We start from the raw sequence: 20,449 nt of genomic DNA on the forward strand, positions 1-20,449 counted from the left end.
TTTTCGGTCAAGTCTTTTTGTATCAATTTTCTTAGTGCCTTGTCTTCCTTTTTTTCCTCCTTCTGGAGCGCTTTTAGTTTGCAAGCTTCTCGACTTCTTTTCATGAGTGAAATAATCTTTTTGTAGATTATCATAGATTGTTGGTTTTTTGTTACTAGACTTATATAGAAATTTTGCTATTGCCCTTTTCCTCCTTATGGAGTGATTTTCTGTTTATTGCCTTATGACCTATGCTACACATCCTCTAGTTACTCAAGTATATCATAGATAGATTTTGTAGCCACTTTGTTTAATCACTCTGTCCAAGAGATAGCAAAGAAAACTAATTAAATAAAGTCTGAGTCAATTGTCTCTCTTCTGCATCTGAGTCCTCATTTTTGCCAAGACATAACAGGGTGGTAGATCTGGTACCACTTTGCAGTCTTGTAATTGCCTTGCAGAGCAATTGGGGAGCAGAGTTTTCCAAGCATTTAAAAACCAGTTTGACTGTGTGTAACAAAATAAAATTGATCAGAAAAATGATCAAACTACATAAATAACATACTGTAATTTGATTTTGAAATATTTTTTTTTATCTTTATAGATTGAAAATTAACACCAATAAATTGACTGACAAACAGTATCACATAATTTATTCAGAAAATATAAATAACGGCAAATAAAGAGAGAATAATATTAACCGCAACATGTAAGTGTAAAAAAAACCCCAACAAGATTATGATTTGTACAATTTCAGAATGTGCTTGTTCTATTTTTAAACAAGGAAAACAATCTGAAGTTGTCTTTATTTTTCAGTTATCGTGCCGTGATTTTACCAGTCCGGCTCACTTGGGAGTAGATTTTTCTCCACAAGGCCCCCGATCTAAAATGAGTTTGACACTCCTGCTTTAGTGCTTCCGCAGGCTATTCCAAGGGTTGGGAACAAAGCTCTGATACGCCTCCTTCCCGTATCTGATCCGTGCCAAAACCACATAATGCAATCGAGAATAAATACAACAGGCAGCCCGCAATGTAAGAAGAGCAACAAGTGTGAATAGACTGAGCAATCAACGCTCAATAAAACGAGCCTTCTGGTAGATAAAATGAACAGAGGGAGCTAACTAAGCAGCCATCAAGGCAGAAGCGTGCCAAGGTGATTAGCATTTATCCCCTCGGGCACTGGAATATTGCTACTGAATTATAAGGAATCATTACAAAGGCTATAAAGATATGTTGGGAACATCATCAACCTTGTGGTATCATGCGCGGACTTTCAACATGGCCATCTCCTCTGCTCTACTTCGCTGCTATATGAGTGAGTCAGCATTACTGAAGGTACTGACACAAAAACCTGTGTAAAATACTCCACTGTTGTAGTATTATTGTCAAACTACTGTAGTTATTATAGACCAGGGGTGTCAAACGTACGGCCCGAGGGCCGGATCAGGCCCGCGAACAGGTTTTATCCGACCTGCGGGATGAGTTTGCTAAGTATAAAAATTAACCTGAAGTTACCGCCGCGATCCAGAACATGACAAGCGGTAGAAAAATGGATGGATGGATGGATGCATGGATTTTTGAATGAAAGACACAGCTGTTCTAAATGTGTCCACTGGATGTCGCAGTAGCAATTAAATGGTAAATGGGTTATACCTGTATAGCGCTTTTCTACCTTCAAAGTACTCAAAGCGCTTTGACACTATTTCCACATTCACCCATTCACACACACATTCACACACTGATGGCCATGCAAGGCCCTAACCATGACCCATCAGGAGCAAGGGTGAAGTGTCTTGCTCAAGGACACAACAGACGTGACGAGGTTGGTATAGGTGGGGATCGAACCAGGAACCCTCAGGCTGCTGGCACGGCCACTCTCCCCACAGCGCCACGCCGTCCCAATTCTTTGTATCTTTCTAGATGATGCTACATGTGTACAAAATAAACCACATGATGTTAGTGTATCAGTCGAGGAAAATGAGCAAACTACATAAATAACATCCTGTCATTTGATTTTGATATTATTTTTTTATCTTGATTGAAAATTAACACCCAATGACTGATGAACATTATCACCTAATTTGTTCAGAAAATATAAATAATGACAAATAAAGATAGAATACTATACTTACAACATGTAAGTGTAAAAAAAGCCCAACAATAATTATGATTTATACAATTTCAGAATGTGTTTGTTCTATTTTTAAACAAAGAAAACAATCTGAAGTTGACTTTATTTTTAAAGGCCTACTGAAATGCGATTTTCTTATTTAAACGGGGATAGCAGGTCCATTCTATGTGTCATACTTGATCATTTCGCGACATTGCCATATTTCTGCTGAAAGGATTTAGTAGAGAACATCGACGATAAAGTTCGCAACTTTTGGTCGCTGATAAAAAAGCCTTGCCTGTACCGGAAGTAGCAGACGATATGCGCGTGACGTCACAGGTTGTGGAGCTCCTCACATCTGCACATTGTTTACAATCATGGCCACCAGCAGCGAGAGCGATTCGGACCGAGAAAGCCATGATTTCCCCATTAATTTGAGCGAGAATGAAAGATTCGTGGATGAGGAAAGTGAGAGTGAAGGACTAGAGGGCAGTGGGAGCGATTCAGATAGGGAAGATGCTGTGAGAGGCGGGTGGGACCTGATATTCAGCTGGGAATGACTAAAACAGTTAATAAACACAAGACATATATATACTCTATTAGCCACAACACAACCAGGCTTATATTTAATATGCCACAAATTAATCCTGCATAACAAAATCCTTCCCCCTCCCGTCCATATAACCCGCCAATACAACTCAAACACCTGCACAACACACTCAATCCCACAGCCCAAAGTACCGTTCACCTCCCCAAAGTTCATACAGCACATATATTTCCCCAAAGTCCCCAAAGTTACGTACGTGACATGCACATAGCGGCACGCACGTACGGGCAAGCGATCAAATGTTTGGAAGCCGCAGCTGCATGCGTACTCACGGTACCGCATCTGCGCATCCAACTCAAAGTCCTCCTGGTAAGAGTCTCTGTTGTCCCAGTTCTCCACAGGCCAATGGTAAAGCTTGACTGTCATCTTCGGGACGGCGTGGCGCAGTGGAAGAGTGGCCGTGCGCGACCCGAGGGTCCCTGGTTCAATCCCCACCTAGTACCAACCTCGTCATGTCCGTTGTGTCCTGAGCAAGACACTTCACCCTTGCTCCTGATGGGTGCTGGTTAGCGCCTTGCATGGCAGCTCCCTCCATCAGTGTGTGAATGTGTGTGTGAATGGGTAAATGTGGAAGTAGTGTCAAAGCGCTTTGAGTACCTTGAAGGTAGAAAAGCGCTACAACCCATTTATCATTTATTTATCTTCCGGGAATGTAAACAATGTGTTGCTGCAGCCACCCGCAATACACCGCTTCCCACCTACAGCTTTCTTCTTTGAAGTCTCCATTGTTCATTGAACAAATTGCAAAAGATTCACCAACACAGATGTCCAGAATACTGTGGAATTTTGCAATGAAAACAGACGACTTAATAGCTGGCCACCATGCTGTCCCGAAATGTCCTCTACAATCCGTGACATCACGCGCAGGCGTCATCATACCGAGACGTTTTCAGCAGGATATTACGCGCGAATTTTAAAATTGCACTTTAGTAAGCTAACCCGGCCGTATTGGCATGTGTTGCAATGTTAAGATTTTATCATTGATATATAAACTATCAGACTGCGTGGTCGGTAGTAGTGGGTTTCAGTAGGCCTTTAAGTTATTGTGCCGTGATTTTACCAGTAGATTTGTGTCCATGTGGCCCCCCAGTCTATAAGGAGTTTGACACCCCTGTTATAGCCCCTTTTACAATTTGCAAATTATGATGCCATGGGTGTAAATGTGCACATTTAGTTACCGGAAGTGTGGCAAAGTGAGTGTTTTCTAAAATATGCAAGAGGCTTATCAACAGAGGATTACAGAAATGACTTTAATAAATTAACTTTGGCGTACGGTAACTAATATTACAATATACCATCAATTCTGGACTATAAACCGCAAATTTTCCTACGCTTTGACCCCTGCAGTTTATAAAACAGTGCGGCTAATTTATGCCTTTTTCTTATCTGATGGCTATAATGCAAATAGTTAAAAAAAAAAAAAAAACAAGCAAAGAAACTGAAAAGGTGTGTCATTGTTTGTGCTATGGCACCATCTTTTGGACTAGCTTGTTACTGCAGTGCCCTTTTTGTTTAAAGCTTTCAACTGGAAGTACAAGTGCTGTTCCATGTTCTAGCTGTCCATAGCGTTTTTAATCGTATGGATTCTTCATTCATCATTCCAGCTAACGTTAGTAAGTTTTAAAATCTAACTAAAACAATTCTTACTTACTGAACCGTCCTATGTTTGTAGGAGCGTTTTAATGCCTATTTTTACGTGCTATCGTAATGTAATGAAGCTAGCACCGTTAGCATTAGCTAATATCCTAACACGTTTACAAGTGTCTGTGTTTGTATTAACAATTTACAATGGCATTCTTTTTGTATTTTTGCTGTTTTGTAAATTCACCAAGCCGTCACCGTGGCGTAATTGAGTCTGTTTAGCTAATTGGAGAGCTAGCTTCCACAGCTAGTGGGTCTATGATGATGACTTCTGTTTTGTTTGATCAGCCGTTTTACTGCCATGTGACAGGCACCGTTTGAACAATTAAGGTATTTAAATAAACTGTTACAAAATATTTCTGTATAAATATTCATTTTGTATCTACTTTTTTCCTTGAACCCTATGGCTATTAAAAAACGGTTCGGCTAATTTAGGGATTTTTCTTTGCTGACAGCCACGATACAAATATAAAAAAACAAAAAAACAACAACAAGCAGATACACTGAGAAGGTATTTTTTTTGTCTGTGCCATGGTGCCATCATTTGTAAGAATTCACTCACTGCAGGTGCTGCAGAGTCCTATTTACTGCTTCCAAACTGGAGGTAGAGTAGCCGTTCAGTCTTCTAGCCGTCCATAGCGATTTTACTCCTATGGATTCTTCATTCATAATTACAATTTCACTGTACAACTAAAACTGTATATACTTACTAAACTGCCCCATGTGTGATGTCTGTGGGAGTTTTTTCATGCATATTCGTACGGGCTATCATCATAGTGTAATGATGCTAGCGTCGTTAGCATTAGCTAATATGCTTACACATATACGAGTGTCTGTGTTAGTATTATTAACTTAGTATGGCATTCTTTTTGTATGGTTTCAATTTCACAAATTCCTCAATATATTCACCAAAACATCACCTTGGACTTATTGAGTCTGTTTAGCTGATTGGAGAGCTAGTTTCCACAGCTAGTGGGTCCATGACGATGACTTCTGTTTTGCTTGATCAGCCGTTTTACCGCCACGTGACAGGCACCGTTTGAAAACAATTAAGGTATTTTAATAAACATTTACATAGTTTTTATGTGCAAATATTCATTTCGCAACGTACATATCTGCGGTCTGATGCGGGCAGCATATGGAAAAAAAAAAAGTTCTTCTAAAATTTAGTGGGTGTGGCTGACATACCAGTGTACTCTATAGTCTGGAAAATACGGTAGTTAAAGGTTTATAAGGCCGATGGAGAAGTGCTATAGTGCTAAAGAGCAGGTGTGCTAACATGTTGCGTATAATACGTATTTTTCGGACTATAAGGCGCACTTCAAATCCTTTCATTGTCTCAAAACTCGACAGTGCGCCTTATAACCCGGTGCGCCTAATGTACGGAATAATTTGGGTTGTGCTTACCGACCTCGAAGCTATTTTATTTGGTACATGGTGAAATGATAAGTGTGACCAGTAGATGGCAGTCACACATAAGAGATACTTGTAGACTGCAATATGACTCAAGTAAACAACACCAACATTTTATATGTTGCATTGAAAATATAGAACATTAGACACGGTGCTCAAAAATCTATCAAAATGTTTGGTAAGCTATGAAGCCACACCACTTGATGGATTGTACTGTGCTTTAACATACAAGTATTATTATGGTGTGTGTATAAGGTAAGACATATTATCTGGCATTTGTTTCGCAATATTATCCAAAAGGAACTTTTCTTACCTTCTGGTACCTGCTGATCTATATTTGGGATCTGCATAAGTCCTGAAAATTTACGCGAGTCCGCCTTTGTAGTCCGTGACGACACCATAGTCGATAAGCTTCTTATTTTCTGTATCTTCTTGTTATGGGACACTCATCCTCCGCTGTTGCCATAAAGTAGTGTAAAGTTCTTACTTATATCTTTCAATAAACTCGCCATGAAAGCGCTAAAACATACCGGAGTAGTGAGTTTACATTATTTACCCAAGGAACTTTAGTTATTACAGAGTTTTTTACGGGACACATTTTCGACGTTGTTATTGCACTATTGAGCCACGGATGAGGAGATGCTGCTGCGTTATTAATTTAAGTAAAGTCTGAATGTCATTAAAACAGTTAGCTCCATCTTTTGACATTTCTTCCCCTCCTGTCCTTGCACGCTACACCGCTACAACAAAGATGACGGGGAGAAGACGCTGCCGAAGGTGAACCACGTGATCCTGCATTTTCTGCTGTGGCTCCAAAACTTTGGACTAATATCCCTCTTGCTTTCGGACAGCTCCCTCTTTAATGAGTTTTAAATCACGTCTTAAAACATATTTTTACACTTTGGCTTTTAAACCAGCATGAGAGTTGTGTGACTTTAGTCTATTTTATTTTCTCTGATGTATTTTATGTATTTATTATTTTTATAGTTAAATGTTTAGTATTACTGACTCTTCTAGTATGTATGTCTTAACTTCTATGCAGCACTTTGTGAAACTTTTTTTTTTTTTTTAAATGTGCTATATAAATAAAGTGGATTGGATTGGATTAGAATATCGTGTAAAAGTCCATTCAAGTCAGGAATTTAACTTCAAATGTGAAACTAATAAGTGATATTAACTCATTACATGCAAAGTGACCTATGTCAAACCTTTATTTAATACAACTTTGATGATCATGGCTTATAGTTTAAAAAAAATATAAAAAAATCGGAGAATTTCAATTTAGGGTTTTCATAAGCTGTAAGCAATAAACATCAACATTATATCAATTTTTTTTTTCCGTAATATCTCATGTTGCATGTTATGAACCTATGTCATTATATTAGTTTCACCTTGTATATCTAAACTAACATTTGCAGTGTATATTTTCTAGGTAGATAACAAATATTTTTTAAACGTTTGAAAAATGTTAGGAAATGATACATTCTTGTGTAATTCCACGTTTTATTTTGTTAAATTGTACAGATTTTTAAAATCTATTTTCAAAAGTTTTTTTCTATGCTATGAACTGCACTTTGTTTGGAATTTTGCCTATCGTTCACAATCATTATGAAATATATATTTTTTAAACTCTGAATGTTAAATACATTCGATCAGAAGTCTGCTTACAATGGAGCCTATTCAGACCGTTCAATTTTGCTTATGGAGCCCCTAAAAACATTAAAAAAAAACAGCCACCTTCTGTTCAGGGGAGAGGTATGATTTATGATCGAGAATAAACTTACAGGGAGCAAGGAAGCGAGGAAGCAGCAGACCGGTCGATGTTAGCGCTTATAATAACAATATCACAAATACCCTCCATCCATCCATTTTTTACCGCTTGTCCCTTTCAGGGTCGCGGGGGGTGCTGGAGCCTATCTCAGCTGCATTCGGTCGGAAGGCGGGGTACACCATGGACAAGTCGCCACTTCATCACAGGGCCAACACAGATAGACAACATTCACACTCACATTCACACACTAGGGCCAATTTAGTGTTGCCAATCAACCTATCCCCAGGTGCATGTTTTTGGAGGTGGGAGGAAGCCAGAGTACCCGGGGAAAAACATGCAAACTCCACACAGAAAGATACTTGGTTAATATTCAAGTCACAAAATATATATAGAGTATTGTGGGCACTTTTTGAATGGTTATTTATCAGATTTTTGGGCTAAATAGTGGAGCTCCCATTGGCTCGGTTGTTGCATTCTAAATAGCATTCTATGCTATTTAGAATGCATAGAAAAATAAAAAATCCATCCATCGTCAAATGTTTCATAATGATTGTGAATGATAGGCACAATTTCATAAAAAGTGCAGTTACCCTTTAAGACCTCACTGTTGGCTGTGTAAGGTCATGATAGCTCTAAACCAGGGGTCGGGAACCTTTTTGGCTGAGAGAGCCATGAAAGCCAAATATTTGAAAATGTATTTCCGTGAGAGCCATATAATATTTTGTAACACTGAATACAAGTAAATGCGTGCATTTTTAAGTAAGACCAACATCTTTAGAGTATAATAAGTCTCTTATTCGTATGAATAACATTGTTATTCTGAAGCTAACCAACAATAAATAAAATACTTCTTACCATTAATGCGACTTCTTGAACAGGTGCGGTAGAAAACGGATGGATGGATTAAAATGCAAGAGAATGTTTTATATTTTTGAACGTTATTTTTAACACTGATTACCAGCGGAATTATTCATTACTTATCGTGTTAAGCAATCTCAGCCAAGATTTATCTGAGAGCCAGATGCAGTCATCAAAAGAGCCACATCTGGCTCTAGAGCCATAGGTTCCCTACCCCTGCTCTAAACTAAACAAAATTGATGCTAATCCATCGATTTGTTATCCTTTAAAAAAAAAAAAAAAATCAATAAGAGAACGAATAAAGAACCGTATCGTTAAGCAGAATCGAAAGTGGAATCCGAACTGGAAAATTCTTATCAATTCCCATCCCTACCCATAACCAACAATCACAAACGGCACTTTTCAGTTTGTGAGGCACCAGAATACTATAAGGGAGGCTCAGCAGTTTGCAAAATATAAAGACAAAATCGTTCAAAGTAAGCTGCATTGTTTTTTTTTAATTTCCGACACTGAAAGAGTGCTTAGAGTCTGGAGTGAGTGGAAAACGCCAACAAAAAAGTCCTCCAGCAAATCAGTTTTTTACAGAGTATGGGGAGACCCCAGCAGTATTATTTTCTCTGTCGGGAGGCTGCATGATAGTAAAATTTATATTTTCCCATTCCATGATTCTGGCCTTTTAATCATTCTGAGTATTTCAACCAATAAGATTGTGAAGAATATACAGTGCCCTCGTACTACAACCATATTGTCCCACAAACAATCAGACGTGAGTGTTGTCACCTTCTGACCGTTTCTTCAGGATGCGCCGTTTTGTGGGCGGGCTTATTTATGTGCCGGAGCCCTCCTTCAGCCCAAGGGGGGTCTTGAATTTCTCCACCGTCAGCCACGTTGTAGTTTTTAGCGCTTCCATACTGAGTCTACTGACAGTAAGAACAATACTTGCCAACCCTCCCGGATTTTCCGGGAGACTCCCGAAATTCAGCGCCACTCCCGAAAACCTCCCGGGACAAATTTTCTGCCGAAAATCTCCCGAAATTCAGGCGGAGCTGGAGGCCACGCCCCCTCCAGCTCCATGTGGACCTGAGTGACGTGTCGACAGCGGCCAGCCTGTTCTCACGTCCGCTTTCCCACAATATAAACAGCGTGCCTGCCCAATCACGTTATAACTGTAGAATGATCGAGGGCGAGTTCTTGGTTTCTTATGTGGGTTTATTGTTAGGCAGTTTCATTAACGTCCTCCCAGCGCGGTAACAACACACAACAACAGCAGTCACGTTTCCGTCTACCGTAAAGCAGTTTGTCTGCCGTAAACAGCAATGTTGTGACACTCTTAAACAGGACAATACTGCCATCTACTGTACATGCATATGTGACAATAACATCTAGGGCTTTTAGAGAGTGCAGTGCACAACTGCTATACTATATATATATATATATATATATATATATATATATATATATATAATAAAATAAATATATATATAGCTAGAATTCACTGAAAGTGAAGTATTTCATATATATGTATATATATATATATATATATATATATATATATATATATATATATATATACATATATATATATACATATATATATATACATATATATATATATATATATATATATATATATATATATATACACATATATATATATATATATATATATATATATATATATATATATATGTATGTGAAATACTTGACTTGGTGAATTCTAGCTGTAAATATACTCCTCCCCTCTTAACCACGCCCCCGCCCCCCTCCCCACCCCCCACCTCCTGAAATCGGAGGTCTCAAGATTGGCAAGTATGGTAAGAACTATATGTTACTTTTTATTAAAAATTTAAATAGCGGAAGATTTTCTTTTGGTATGCATGTGTACGAGCCAGTCTGCCCCACAACAAGAGGATAGAGAAAAATAAAGAACTTATTGACTACAACTTTGGACTATAGCTGAAATTAAAACGGCGGACTAGCGCAAAGCTCTTTGGGTAAACCTCTACCATATATGGAGATATCCGCTGACGTAACTAAGGCAAAATTAGTCACTGAAGTCTGAAATTGCAAATGGCTTGTTTGGAGCACGTTTGGAAGAAGGCACGATTGTTTTATAAATATCTGCGCCATGCCTCTATGGTTTGATTTCACATTTTCCAGGCTTATGTAGATCCCAAATACACAAAAATCAGGTATCAACAGGTAAGTGAAGTGAATTGTATTTATATATTTACACAGTGAAACCCATTATCTAAGTTACATTTAAACCAGTGTGGGTGGCACTGGGAGCAGGTGGGTAAAGTGTCTTGCCCAAGGACACAACGGCAGTGACTAGGATGGCGGAAGCGGGAATCGAACCTGCAGCCCTCAAGTTGCTGGCACATCCGCTGTAGCAACCGAGCCACGCCGCCCCAACAAGTAAAATGAATTATATTTATATAGCGCTTTTCTCTAGTGACTCAAAGCACTTTTACATAGTGAAACCCAATATCTAAGTTACATTTAAACCAGTGTGGGTGGCACTGGGAGCAGGTGGGTAATGTGTCTTGCCCTAGGACACAACGGCAGTGACTAGGATGGCGGAAGCGGGGATCGATCCTGGAACCCTCAAGTTGCTGGCACGGCCACTCTACCAACCGAGTTATACCGCCCCTAAGAAAAGTTGCTTTTACATAATAGGACCCTTTAAAGCAGGGGTGTCAAACGTACGGCAGGTTTTATCCGGCCCGCGGGGATGAGTTTGCTAAGTATAAAAATGAGCCAAAATTTTGGAATGAAAGAAACAGCTGTTCTAAATGTGTCCACTAGATGTCGCAATAGCAATTCTTTGTATCGTTGTAGGTTATGCTACATATGTAAAAAAAATAAATAAACCACATGATGTTAGTGCAGGGCAGCACGGTGGAAGAGGGGTTAGTGCGTCTGCCTCACAATACGAAGGTGCTGAGTAGTCTGGGGTTCAATCCCAGGCTCGGGATCTTTCTGTGTGGAGTTTGCATGTTCTCCCCGTGACTGCGTGGGTTCCCTCCGGGTACTCCGGCTTCCTCCCACCTCCAAAGACATGCACCTGGGGATAGGTTGATTGGCAACACTAAATTGGCCCTAGTGTGTGAATGTGAGTGTGAATGTTGTCTGTCTATCTGTGTTGGCCCTGCGATGAGGTGGCGACTTGTCCAGGGTGTACCCCGCCTTCCGCCCGATTGTAGCTGAGATAGGCTCCAGCACCCCCCGCGACCCCGAAGGGAATAAGCGGTAGAAAATGGATGGATGGATGTTAGTGCACCAGTCAAGGAACAATGAGCAAACTATTTTGATATGATTTTTTTTATCTTGATAGATTGAAAATTAACACCAATGAGTAGGGATGATGTTTGAAACCGGATCTCCCGGTTGTTTGATAAGAAAAGAACCGATTCCATGGACTCGAATCCCTTTTTGAGAACCGAGTCCCGTTATCGAGGCCACTATAGTAAAGAAAAAGAGTTGGTTCTTTATTCGAATCCCTGGGAACGAATCCCTTTTTATTACTAGGAAATGCCCTGTGGCACGTCCCAGGAATAGACGCAGCTCAGTCATTAGGCGGCAGATACAGAAAGCAGCAACAACAATGGACCGGAAAAAACGCCTCAAGGCATGGCTTAATTTTACAAAAAAATACGACAAGGAAACTGCTATCTGCAATTATTGCCAGGCTTCGTTCTCATGTAAGGGGGGAAGTAAAACAAGCATGTTGAAACATGTTCAGGCTGCACATAACCTGAAGGTTAGAGAAAGGTGTCGTGGAGAAGCAGCGACGAAGCACGCCCCTCTTCAACCTGCAGCGCCAATTCCAGTGATAGTGCTGGTGAGTAACTAACGTTAACTGTTGCCGGTTAATTTCCATATCTGCTCACTTGTAGCCTTTAGGCTAAAAAAACGTCACCTCGTATGTCAATCCAGGATTGCAGTAATGTTAGCTAGACTAACGTTACCTAAGCATAGTCAGTGGCTAACGGTAACGTTAACGTTAGCCTTTTTGTATGTGTCTGATAACGTTAACGTAATCTTGTAGCCTACACCAGTGGTCCCCAACCACCGGGCCGCGGCCCGGTACCGGTCCGTGGATGGATTGGTACCGGGCCGCACAAGAAATAAAAAAAATATATATATATTTCTTTTAAATTAAATCAACATAAAAAACACAAGATACACTTACAATTAGTGCACCAACCCGAACCCCCCCCCCCCCCCCCATTTATACTCATTCACACTCATTCGCACAAAAGGGTTGTTTCTTTCTGTTATTAATATTTCTGGTTCCTACATTATATATCAATATAGATCAATACAGTCTGCAGGGATACAGTCCATAAGCACCCATGATTGTATTTTTTTATGGGTAATACAGTCAATATTTATTTTTTTTATTTTATTTTTTTAGGGTGGTAACAACAGTCAATATTTATTTTATTTTAATTTTTTTTCTTATAAAATAAAAGTGAGCTTTTGTTAAACCAAATATTTTTTTTCCATATACAACAACCTATCTGGATTCGATAAGAGAATCGATAAGGAATCGGTTCGATAAGAGGATTCGATAATGGGCTCGAACTCGATAATTTCTTATCAAACATCATCCCTACCAATGAGTTGACTGATGAACATTATCACATAATTTATTCAGAAAGTATAAATAATGACAAATAAAGATAGAATACTATCCTCACCCGCAACATGTAAATGGGTTATACCTGTATAGCGCTTTTCTACCTTCAAGGTACTCAAAGCGCTTTGACACTATTTCCACATTCACACACTGATGGCGGGAGCTGCCATGCAAGGCCCTAACCACGACCCATCAGGAGCAAGGGTGAAGTGTCTTGCTCAAGGACACAACGGACGTGACGAGGTTGGTAGAAAGTGGGGATTGAACCAGGAACCCTCAGGTTGCTGGCACGGCCACTCTCCTAACAATGCCACGCCGTCCCCATGTAAGTGTAAAAAAAACCCCAACAACATTATGATTTGTATATTTTCAGAATGTGCTTGTTCTATTCTTAAACAAAGAAAACAATCTGAAGTCGTCTTTATTATTAAGTTATCGTGCCGTGATTTTACCAGTCCGGCCCACTTGGGAGTAGATTTTTCTCCATGGCGCCCCCGATCTAAAAATTTGTTTGATACTCATGCTTAAAGTGATTGCTGCGACTAATTTTCAGCATCGGGAAGGAAGGATATGCTAATTTTGTCTGAAGTTCAGGCGAGCGATTGCTCATCGTCCTCCACCTTTGATGAGAGCTTGTGGGACATGATAACAGTAACTAAGAGGGCAAAGTAGGAAGCGTCCATTACAATCACACTGTGCATACAGTACACACTGCAAAAAGAGCTGTCCAAATATAAGATTAAAAAAAAGGCTAGATTTTAGTAAAAAAATACTAAAAACTAGTAAAATTAACTAGCTCCATGGACAGATCATTTTGCCCGATAAAGGCAGGACTTTTAAGTCTTAAACTAAGCATCTTTGAGATGTTGCAGAATCCTTAAACACAATTTTATATGTGAGGAAAAAGCTAAATAACTTATTAGAATAGCTATTTTCTCAATTTTACATTTTTAAAACTACAATAGAAAAACTACAATTATTCATGCTAAAATTAAAGGGGAACATTATCACCAGACCTATGTAAGCGTCAATATATACCTTGATGTTGCAGAAAAAAGACCATATATTTTTTTAACCGATTTCCGAACTCTAAATGGGTGAATTTTGGCGAATTAAACGCCTTTCTATTATTCGCTCTCGGAGCGATGACGTCACAACATGACGTCACATCGGGAAGCAATCCGCCATTTTCTCAAACACATTACAAACACCGAGTCAAATCAGCTCTGTTATTTTCCGTTTTTTCGACTGTTTTCCGTACCTTGGAGACATCATGCCTCGTCGGTGTGTTGTCGGAGGGTGTAACAACACGAACAGGGACGGATTCAAGTTGCACCAGTGGCCCAAAGATGCGAAAGTGGCAAGAAATTGGACGTTTGTTCCGCACACTTTACCGACGAAAGCTATGCTACGACAGAGATGGCAAGAATGTGTGGATATCCTGCGACACTCAAAGCAGATACATTTCCAACTGGACTGGACAGATCAGCTTTCAGGAAAAGAGAGCGGATGAGGGTATGTCTACAGAATATATTAATTGATGAAAACTGGGCTGTCTGCACTCTCAAAGTGCATGTTGTTGCCAAATGTATTTCATATGCTGTAGACCTAGTTCATAGTTGTTAGTTTCCTTTAATGCCAAACAAACACATACCAATCGTTGGTTAGAAGGCGATCGCCAAATTCGTCCTCGCTTTCTCCCGTGTCGCTGGCTGTCGTGTCGTTTTCGTCGGTTTCGCTTGCATACGGTTCAAACCGATATGGCTCAATAGCTTCAGTTTCTTCTTCAATTTCGTTTTCGCTACCTGCCTCCACACTACAACCATCCGTTTCAATACATGCCTAATCTGTTGAATCGCTTAAGCCGCTGAAATCCGAGTCGGAATCCGAGCTAATGTCGCTATAACTTGCTGTTCTATCCGCCATGTTTGTTTGTATTGGCATCACTGTGTGACGTCACAGGAAAATGGACGGGTGTATATAACGATGGTTAAAATCAGGCACTTTGAAGCTTTTTTTAGGGATATTGCGTGATGGGTAAAATTTTGAAAAAAAATTCGAAAAATAAAATAAGCCACTGGGAACTGATTTTTAATGGTTTTAACCCTTCTGAAATTGTGATAATGTTCCCCTTTAAGATTAGTCAAGGACTAAAATTGAGAACGTAGCTACTCGTCTCCGTACAGTAAGCCCTACACATCTCTAGCTCTCCTCGCCTATGTGCTTCCTTGCTCTCTGTGTTTCCCCTCCTCTGTGCTCATTGTGTCCTGTCCTGTGTCGTCACCCTGCAGTTCCTCTTCGTTCCCTGGATTCGAGCTGTGTGTCTTGTCTCCCCGGATTCCCATCTGGTCTTCTCGCTGCCTCCCTAAATCCCTGAATCTCGCTCCTGCCCTTGACCTCTTGCTTGCCCACAGACCTCCTAGCCTGCCTTGCCCCTTCTGGACTTCCGCACCTCTCACAACACGCACCTTCAACATTGTACGGTAAAACTCACCAGCTAGACGCACCACATAGCCAAACCATACACCATTGGATTTATTACACACGTCATTTTATTATTATTAATAAATACGCCTCAGGCTAAAGGACGTCACTGCCTCAGTGCCGTCTTGTTCTCCCCTGCACGTAACAAAATAGCTCTTAAAACTAAGGACATTTCTAGAAAAAAATGTTTAAATCTTGGCAAGTAGAAAACAATTTGCAAGGTATTGCAATTATGCTACCAAAGATTTATGTACATATGTTTGATATGAAGTATGTTGTTGCCAAATTGGTACAAACACACACACACACACACACACACACACACACACACACACACACACACACACACACACACACACACACACACACACATACTGGTTATCATTTGGAATGGGGACCAAGTTTTTGATCATCACTTGTGGGGACCACCCTTTCTACAGGTTGTGGAGGCATAAAAAAAAAATGAGGTAAAATGGCCACTGCCCAGTTAGCTCATACACGTCTTTAAATCTCTGGATTGATGAAGTAATGTGCTGATCATTCTTACTGGGGACCCTGGGGAAAAAGAGTTAATATGGTTCATGGGGACCAAATTTAAATAATTTTGCACAATTCACACACATTTGTTTGTGACTACTGAGGACCATTTAAAAAAAAAAAAGTTCAAATGAAATATGACATGATCCTCAGAATACAGCACTACAGCTGTCCTCTTATAGGAAATTTCACCACTTAAATGTTAAAGCAAATCCTGCATCTTCTGTGACATTACTGACAACTGCTATTTAGCAGTAATTAAGTTGTCTGCAACTCCTTCTACCATATATAGAAGGATGGAACATTCTGAATGTGAATCATACTTTAAGGTAATAATTAGAGGCCGATATTATCGGCCGATAAATGCTTTCGAATGTAATATCGGAAATGATCGGTATCGGGTTTTTTATTATCGGTATCGTTTTTTTTTTGTTTTTTTTGTTTTTTTTTCATTAAATCAACATAAAAAACACAAGATACACTTACAATTAGTACACCAACCCAAAAAACCTCCCTCCCTCCCCCCATTCACACAAAAGGGTTGTTTCTTTATGTTATTAATATTCTGGATCCTACAATATATATCAATATATATCAATACAGTCTGCAGGGATACAGTCCGTAAGCACACATGATTGTGCATGCTGCTTGTCCACTAATAGTACTAACCTTTAACAGTTAATTTAACTCATTTTCATTAATTACTAGTTTCTATGTAACTGTTTTTATATTGTTTTACTTTCTTTTTTATTCAAGAAAATGTTTTTAATTTATTTATCTTATTTTTTTTTTTTTTTAAAAAGGACCTTATCTTCACTATACCTGGTTGTCCAAATTAGGCGTAATAATGTGTTAATTCCACGACTGTATACATCGGTATCGGTTGATATCAGTATCGGTAATTAAGGGTTTGGTCAATATCGGAATATCGGATATCGGCAAAAAGCCATTATCGGACATCCCTAGTAATAATGTTTTATAATCACGCTGTATGAAAATGTCATCCTAAGGAACACTAGACCAGATTTTGTTTTTGGAAAAATATATTAGTTTTAACTAAGGATGGATACCATACAGAATCACAGTACTATAAATGCCAGGATAACAAATGTTTCACTTTTCAAGAAAATTAATTTTCTGACTAACCAGTAAACATGTTTTATGGGCCAAAGCTTAAAAATCACTTAGGCATCTTCAGAATGGATCTGACTATCATTTAAAAAGGTTTCCCTTTAGGGGACCTGTTTTTTTGTCCCCATACCGTCAGAGGTCCCCTAAAGGTGACTGTGTAAACAGAGCCATGTCCCCATTAAGTAAACATTGCCAGAACACACACACACACACACACACACACACACACACACGCGCGCGCGCGCGCACACACACTCCTGACAGCTTGTGGTAATCAGCTTTAGCCAACACAATTTTAAAGCCCTCTTCTGGTGCAACCTATTACTCAGCTGTTTTCTCCACAAACCGCTGGCGCACAGTTGGCGTGATCATATCATTTTACCATGTACAGTACTGTATAAACTCTTTATTGACTGTGCGAGGAGGCCCACACCTGGAGATCTACTCACATTCTGGGGGACGGATTACAATTTTTCTTATGATGAATTCCCCAGTCTATTTAGGAACAGAAGAAAAGAGGAGCAACACACAATTTTGACTGAAGATCTTTAGCTTGTATCGCAAACATTCATCCCAAGTACGACAGAAATGGTGACTTGTGTCCCCTCCTACTGCCCGGGACTAAAAGAAGATCCAGGCTGTACTGGACACAATCAATAGAATTAATCGTTAAGTGTTTAGTACCTCCAAGATAAATGTCTCTTCATCCATTTGTTCTGAGTGTTCAGGCTCCGCTTCTTGCGGCCCACAGTCCCCTCGGCCACAGGAACATCTGGCAGGGAACACCTGGGGGTTTTCATTAGTCCCAATGTGGCTTGATCTGAGGGAATACAAGGAAAAGTGTTGGCTGGGACGCAAACGCTAATTTGAGCTCAACATGATTTAAAAAAACGTACCATAAATTCCAGACTAAAAGATGCTAATTTTTTCCTACGCTTTGAAGCCGGCAGCTTATAAAACGGTGTGGCTAATTTATGGATTTTTCTTCGCTGACTGCCTTAATGTTTTGTGTTCAACAATAGTTTTCATTAAACACAAGCTATATATATATATATATATATATATATATACACATATATATATATATATATATATATATGCATATATATACATATATATATATATACATATATATATATATACATATATATATATATATATATATACATACATATATATATATATATATATATATATATACATACATATATATATATATATATACATACAATATATGGAATAAGCGGTAGCAAATGGATGGATGGATATATATATATATATATATATATATATATATATATATATATATATATATATATATATATATATATATATACATAGTCTTTATAATCCGTTTTGTCATTTAACATCAATTAACATTGATGTTCATCAACATTTAACATTGTCACGTTATCGATGGGAAAATTCATTTTTAAACAATATGATTTGCCTGAGCGGCTAGGAGACACCAAGAGTAACAAACGGCAGAAAATGGACTAGAAAGGAAAGATACAAAAAAAAAAAAAAATTATTAAAAAATAACTTTTTTTTAACTTGGGACTTCCTGTGGGTTGGATTTTGGATGCTGGGGGGCCGGATCCGTAGTTTGGGGACCCCTGGTCTACAGTGTTTCCTTCTGTTTACTGCTTTCAACCGGAAGTGCAAGTGCCATTTTGTCGTCTAGTCATCCATAGCATTCCTGCTCAGAAGGATTCTTCATTGATCACTCCAAGCAACGTTTGTAAGTTTTACAATATAACTAAAACTGTTTACACTTACTAAATTGTCCCATGTGTGAAGTCTGTGGGAGTGTTTTCATGCATATGGTTACGTGCTATTGTAATGTAATCAAGCTAGCGTCATTAGCATTAGCTAGTATGCTAACACGTTAACGAATGTCTGTGTTAGTATAATTAACTTAAAACAACGATATTTTTGTATTATTTTATTTTCACAAATTCCTCAGTAAATTTTTCAAAACGTCAGCGTGGAGTTATTGAGTCGGTTTATCTGATGGGAGAGACAGCATTCGAAGCTAGTGGGTCCCTGATGATGACTTCTGTTTTGTTTGATCAGCCATTTTACTGCCGTGTTACAATTTAAGGAATGTAAATAAACATTTACAAATCATTTCTGAGGAAATAACTAATTTCACAACATACATATCTGCGGCTTATGTGCCGCTAATATATATATATATAAAAAAAAAAAGTATCCTTAAATTTAGTGCATGCAGCGTATATACCGGTGCACTCTACAGTCCGGAAAATATGGTACCTATATTTTAACCTTGTTTTAGACTCATTTCAATTTAAAGTATTTTTGAGAAAAATAGTAACAAATTGACTGACCACAAAAATAATTTGATGGCAGTATATACAATAATGGTTAAAAATACCGACTTTTCTTTTGTTTTTTTCGCAAACCCACATTTTCTGCAAGTTGAAAATGAATGACAATTGTTTTTTCAAAGGACACCCGCCAAAGGGAACAATTTGGAATGCAGCTGAGATAGGCTCCAGCACCCCCCTGAAAGGGACAAGCGGTAGAAAATGGATGGATGGATAGGGTGATTGCTTCTATTTATCTCTTTAATCAACTTTTGACCAATGAAATTCAAAGAGTTGAATATAGTGTTTTTTAAATCGGGCACCTTAGGAGGCTAGAAAAGGTCCTTCCAAATTTTGTACATTTAAACCGAAATATCGTGGATTCCGTTACTAGGCGCTAAATTGCAAGTATGCTCACAGTTCCCATGTTAACATAGTAATGTTTTATGCACCTTAGTAGGCAGCTAAAGGTCCTTATGTAGCCGATGGGGGTCCTACAGGCAGTAGCAGGGCAGCTCAATGTTTTTTGGACATCTAAATGTGAACGAATGAATCGGTATTTGCAAATATCATTTTGGCACCATCTTTTAACCTTGGCCTGTTAACGGGTTATGCTGGCATTATAACGAATTGTGTACATTTAAACCTAAAAATCACTGACTTCGTTACTAAGCGCTGAATTACAATTATGCTAACTGTCCAATGTTAGCATGCTAATGTTTTATGCTAGCATTTTAGCTAATTTTGTGCATTTAAACCCAAAAATCATACATTTCGTAAATAGATGGTACCTTGCAAGTAGCCTATGGTAACTGTTACCATGTTAGCATTATAGCTACTTCTAGACATTTACCAATAAAACTCAGGGATTTTGTTACTTGGCCTTACTTTACAACTGGTGTTGTCCCGATACCGGTACCAAAATTGTATCGATACTTTTCGG

General features: G+C 38.8%; 1 protein-coding gene across 2 annotated transcripts in view; it reads right to left on the bottom strand.

The window, feature by feature from the left end:
• Positions 1–20,449, bottom strand: part of mmp17a (matrix metallopeptidase 17a) — a 329,785-nt gene that overhangs the window by 132,630 nt on the left and 176,706 nt on the right. For both annotated transcript variants that reach the window (XM_061926889.1, XM_061926888.1), the window contains one exon: positions 17,861–17,996. In XM_061926889.1, the coding sequence (XP_061782873.1) occupies positions 17,861–17,996 (136 nt within the window). The remainder of the gene's footprint in view (positions 1–17,860; positions 17,997–20,449) is intronic.

This window comes from Nerophis lumbriciformis, linkage group LG32 (assembly GCF_033978685.3).
Source record: "Nerophis lumbriciformis linkage group LG32, RoL_Nlum_v2.1, whole genome shotgun sequence".
Taxonomy (NCBI): domain Eukaryota; kingdom Metazoa; phylum Chordata; class Actinopteri; order Syngnathiformes; family Syngnathidae; genus Nerophis; species Nerophis lumbriciformis.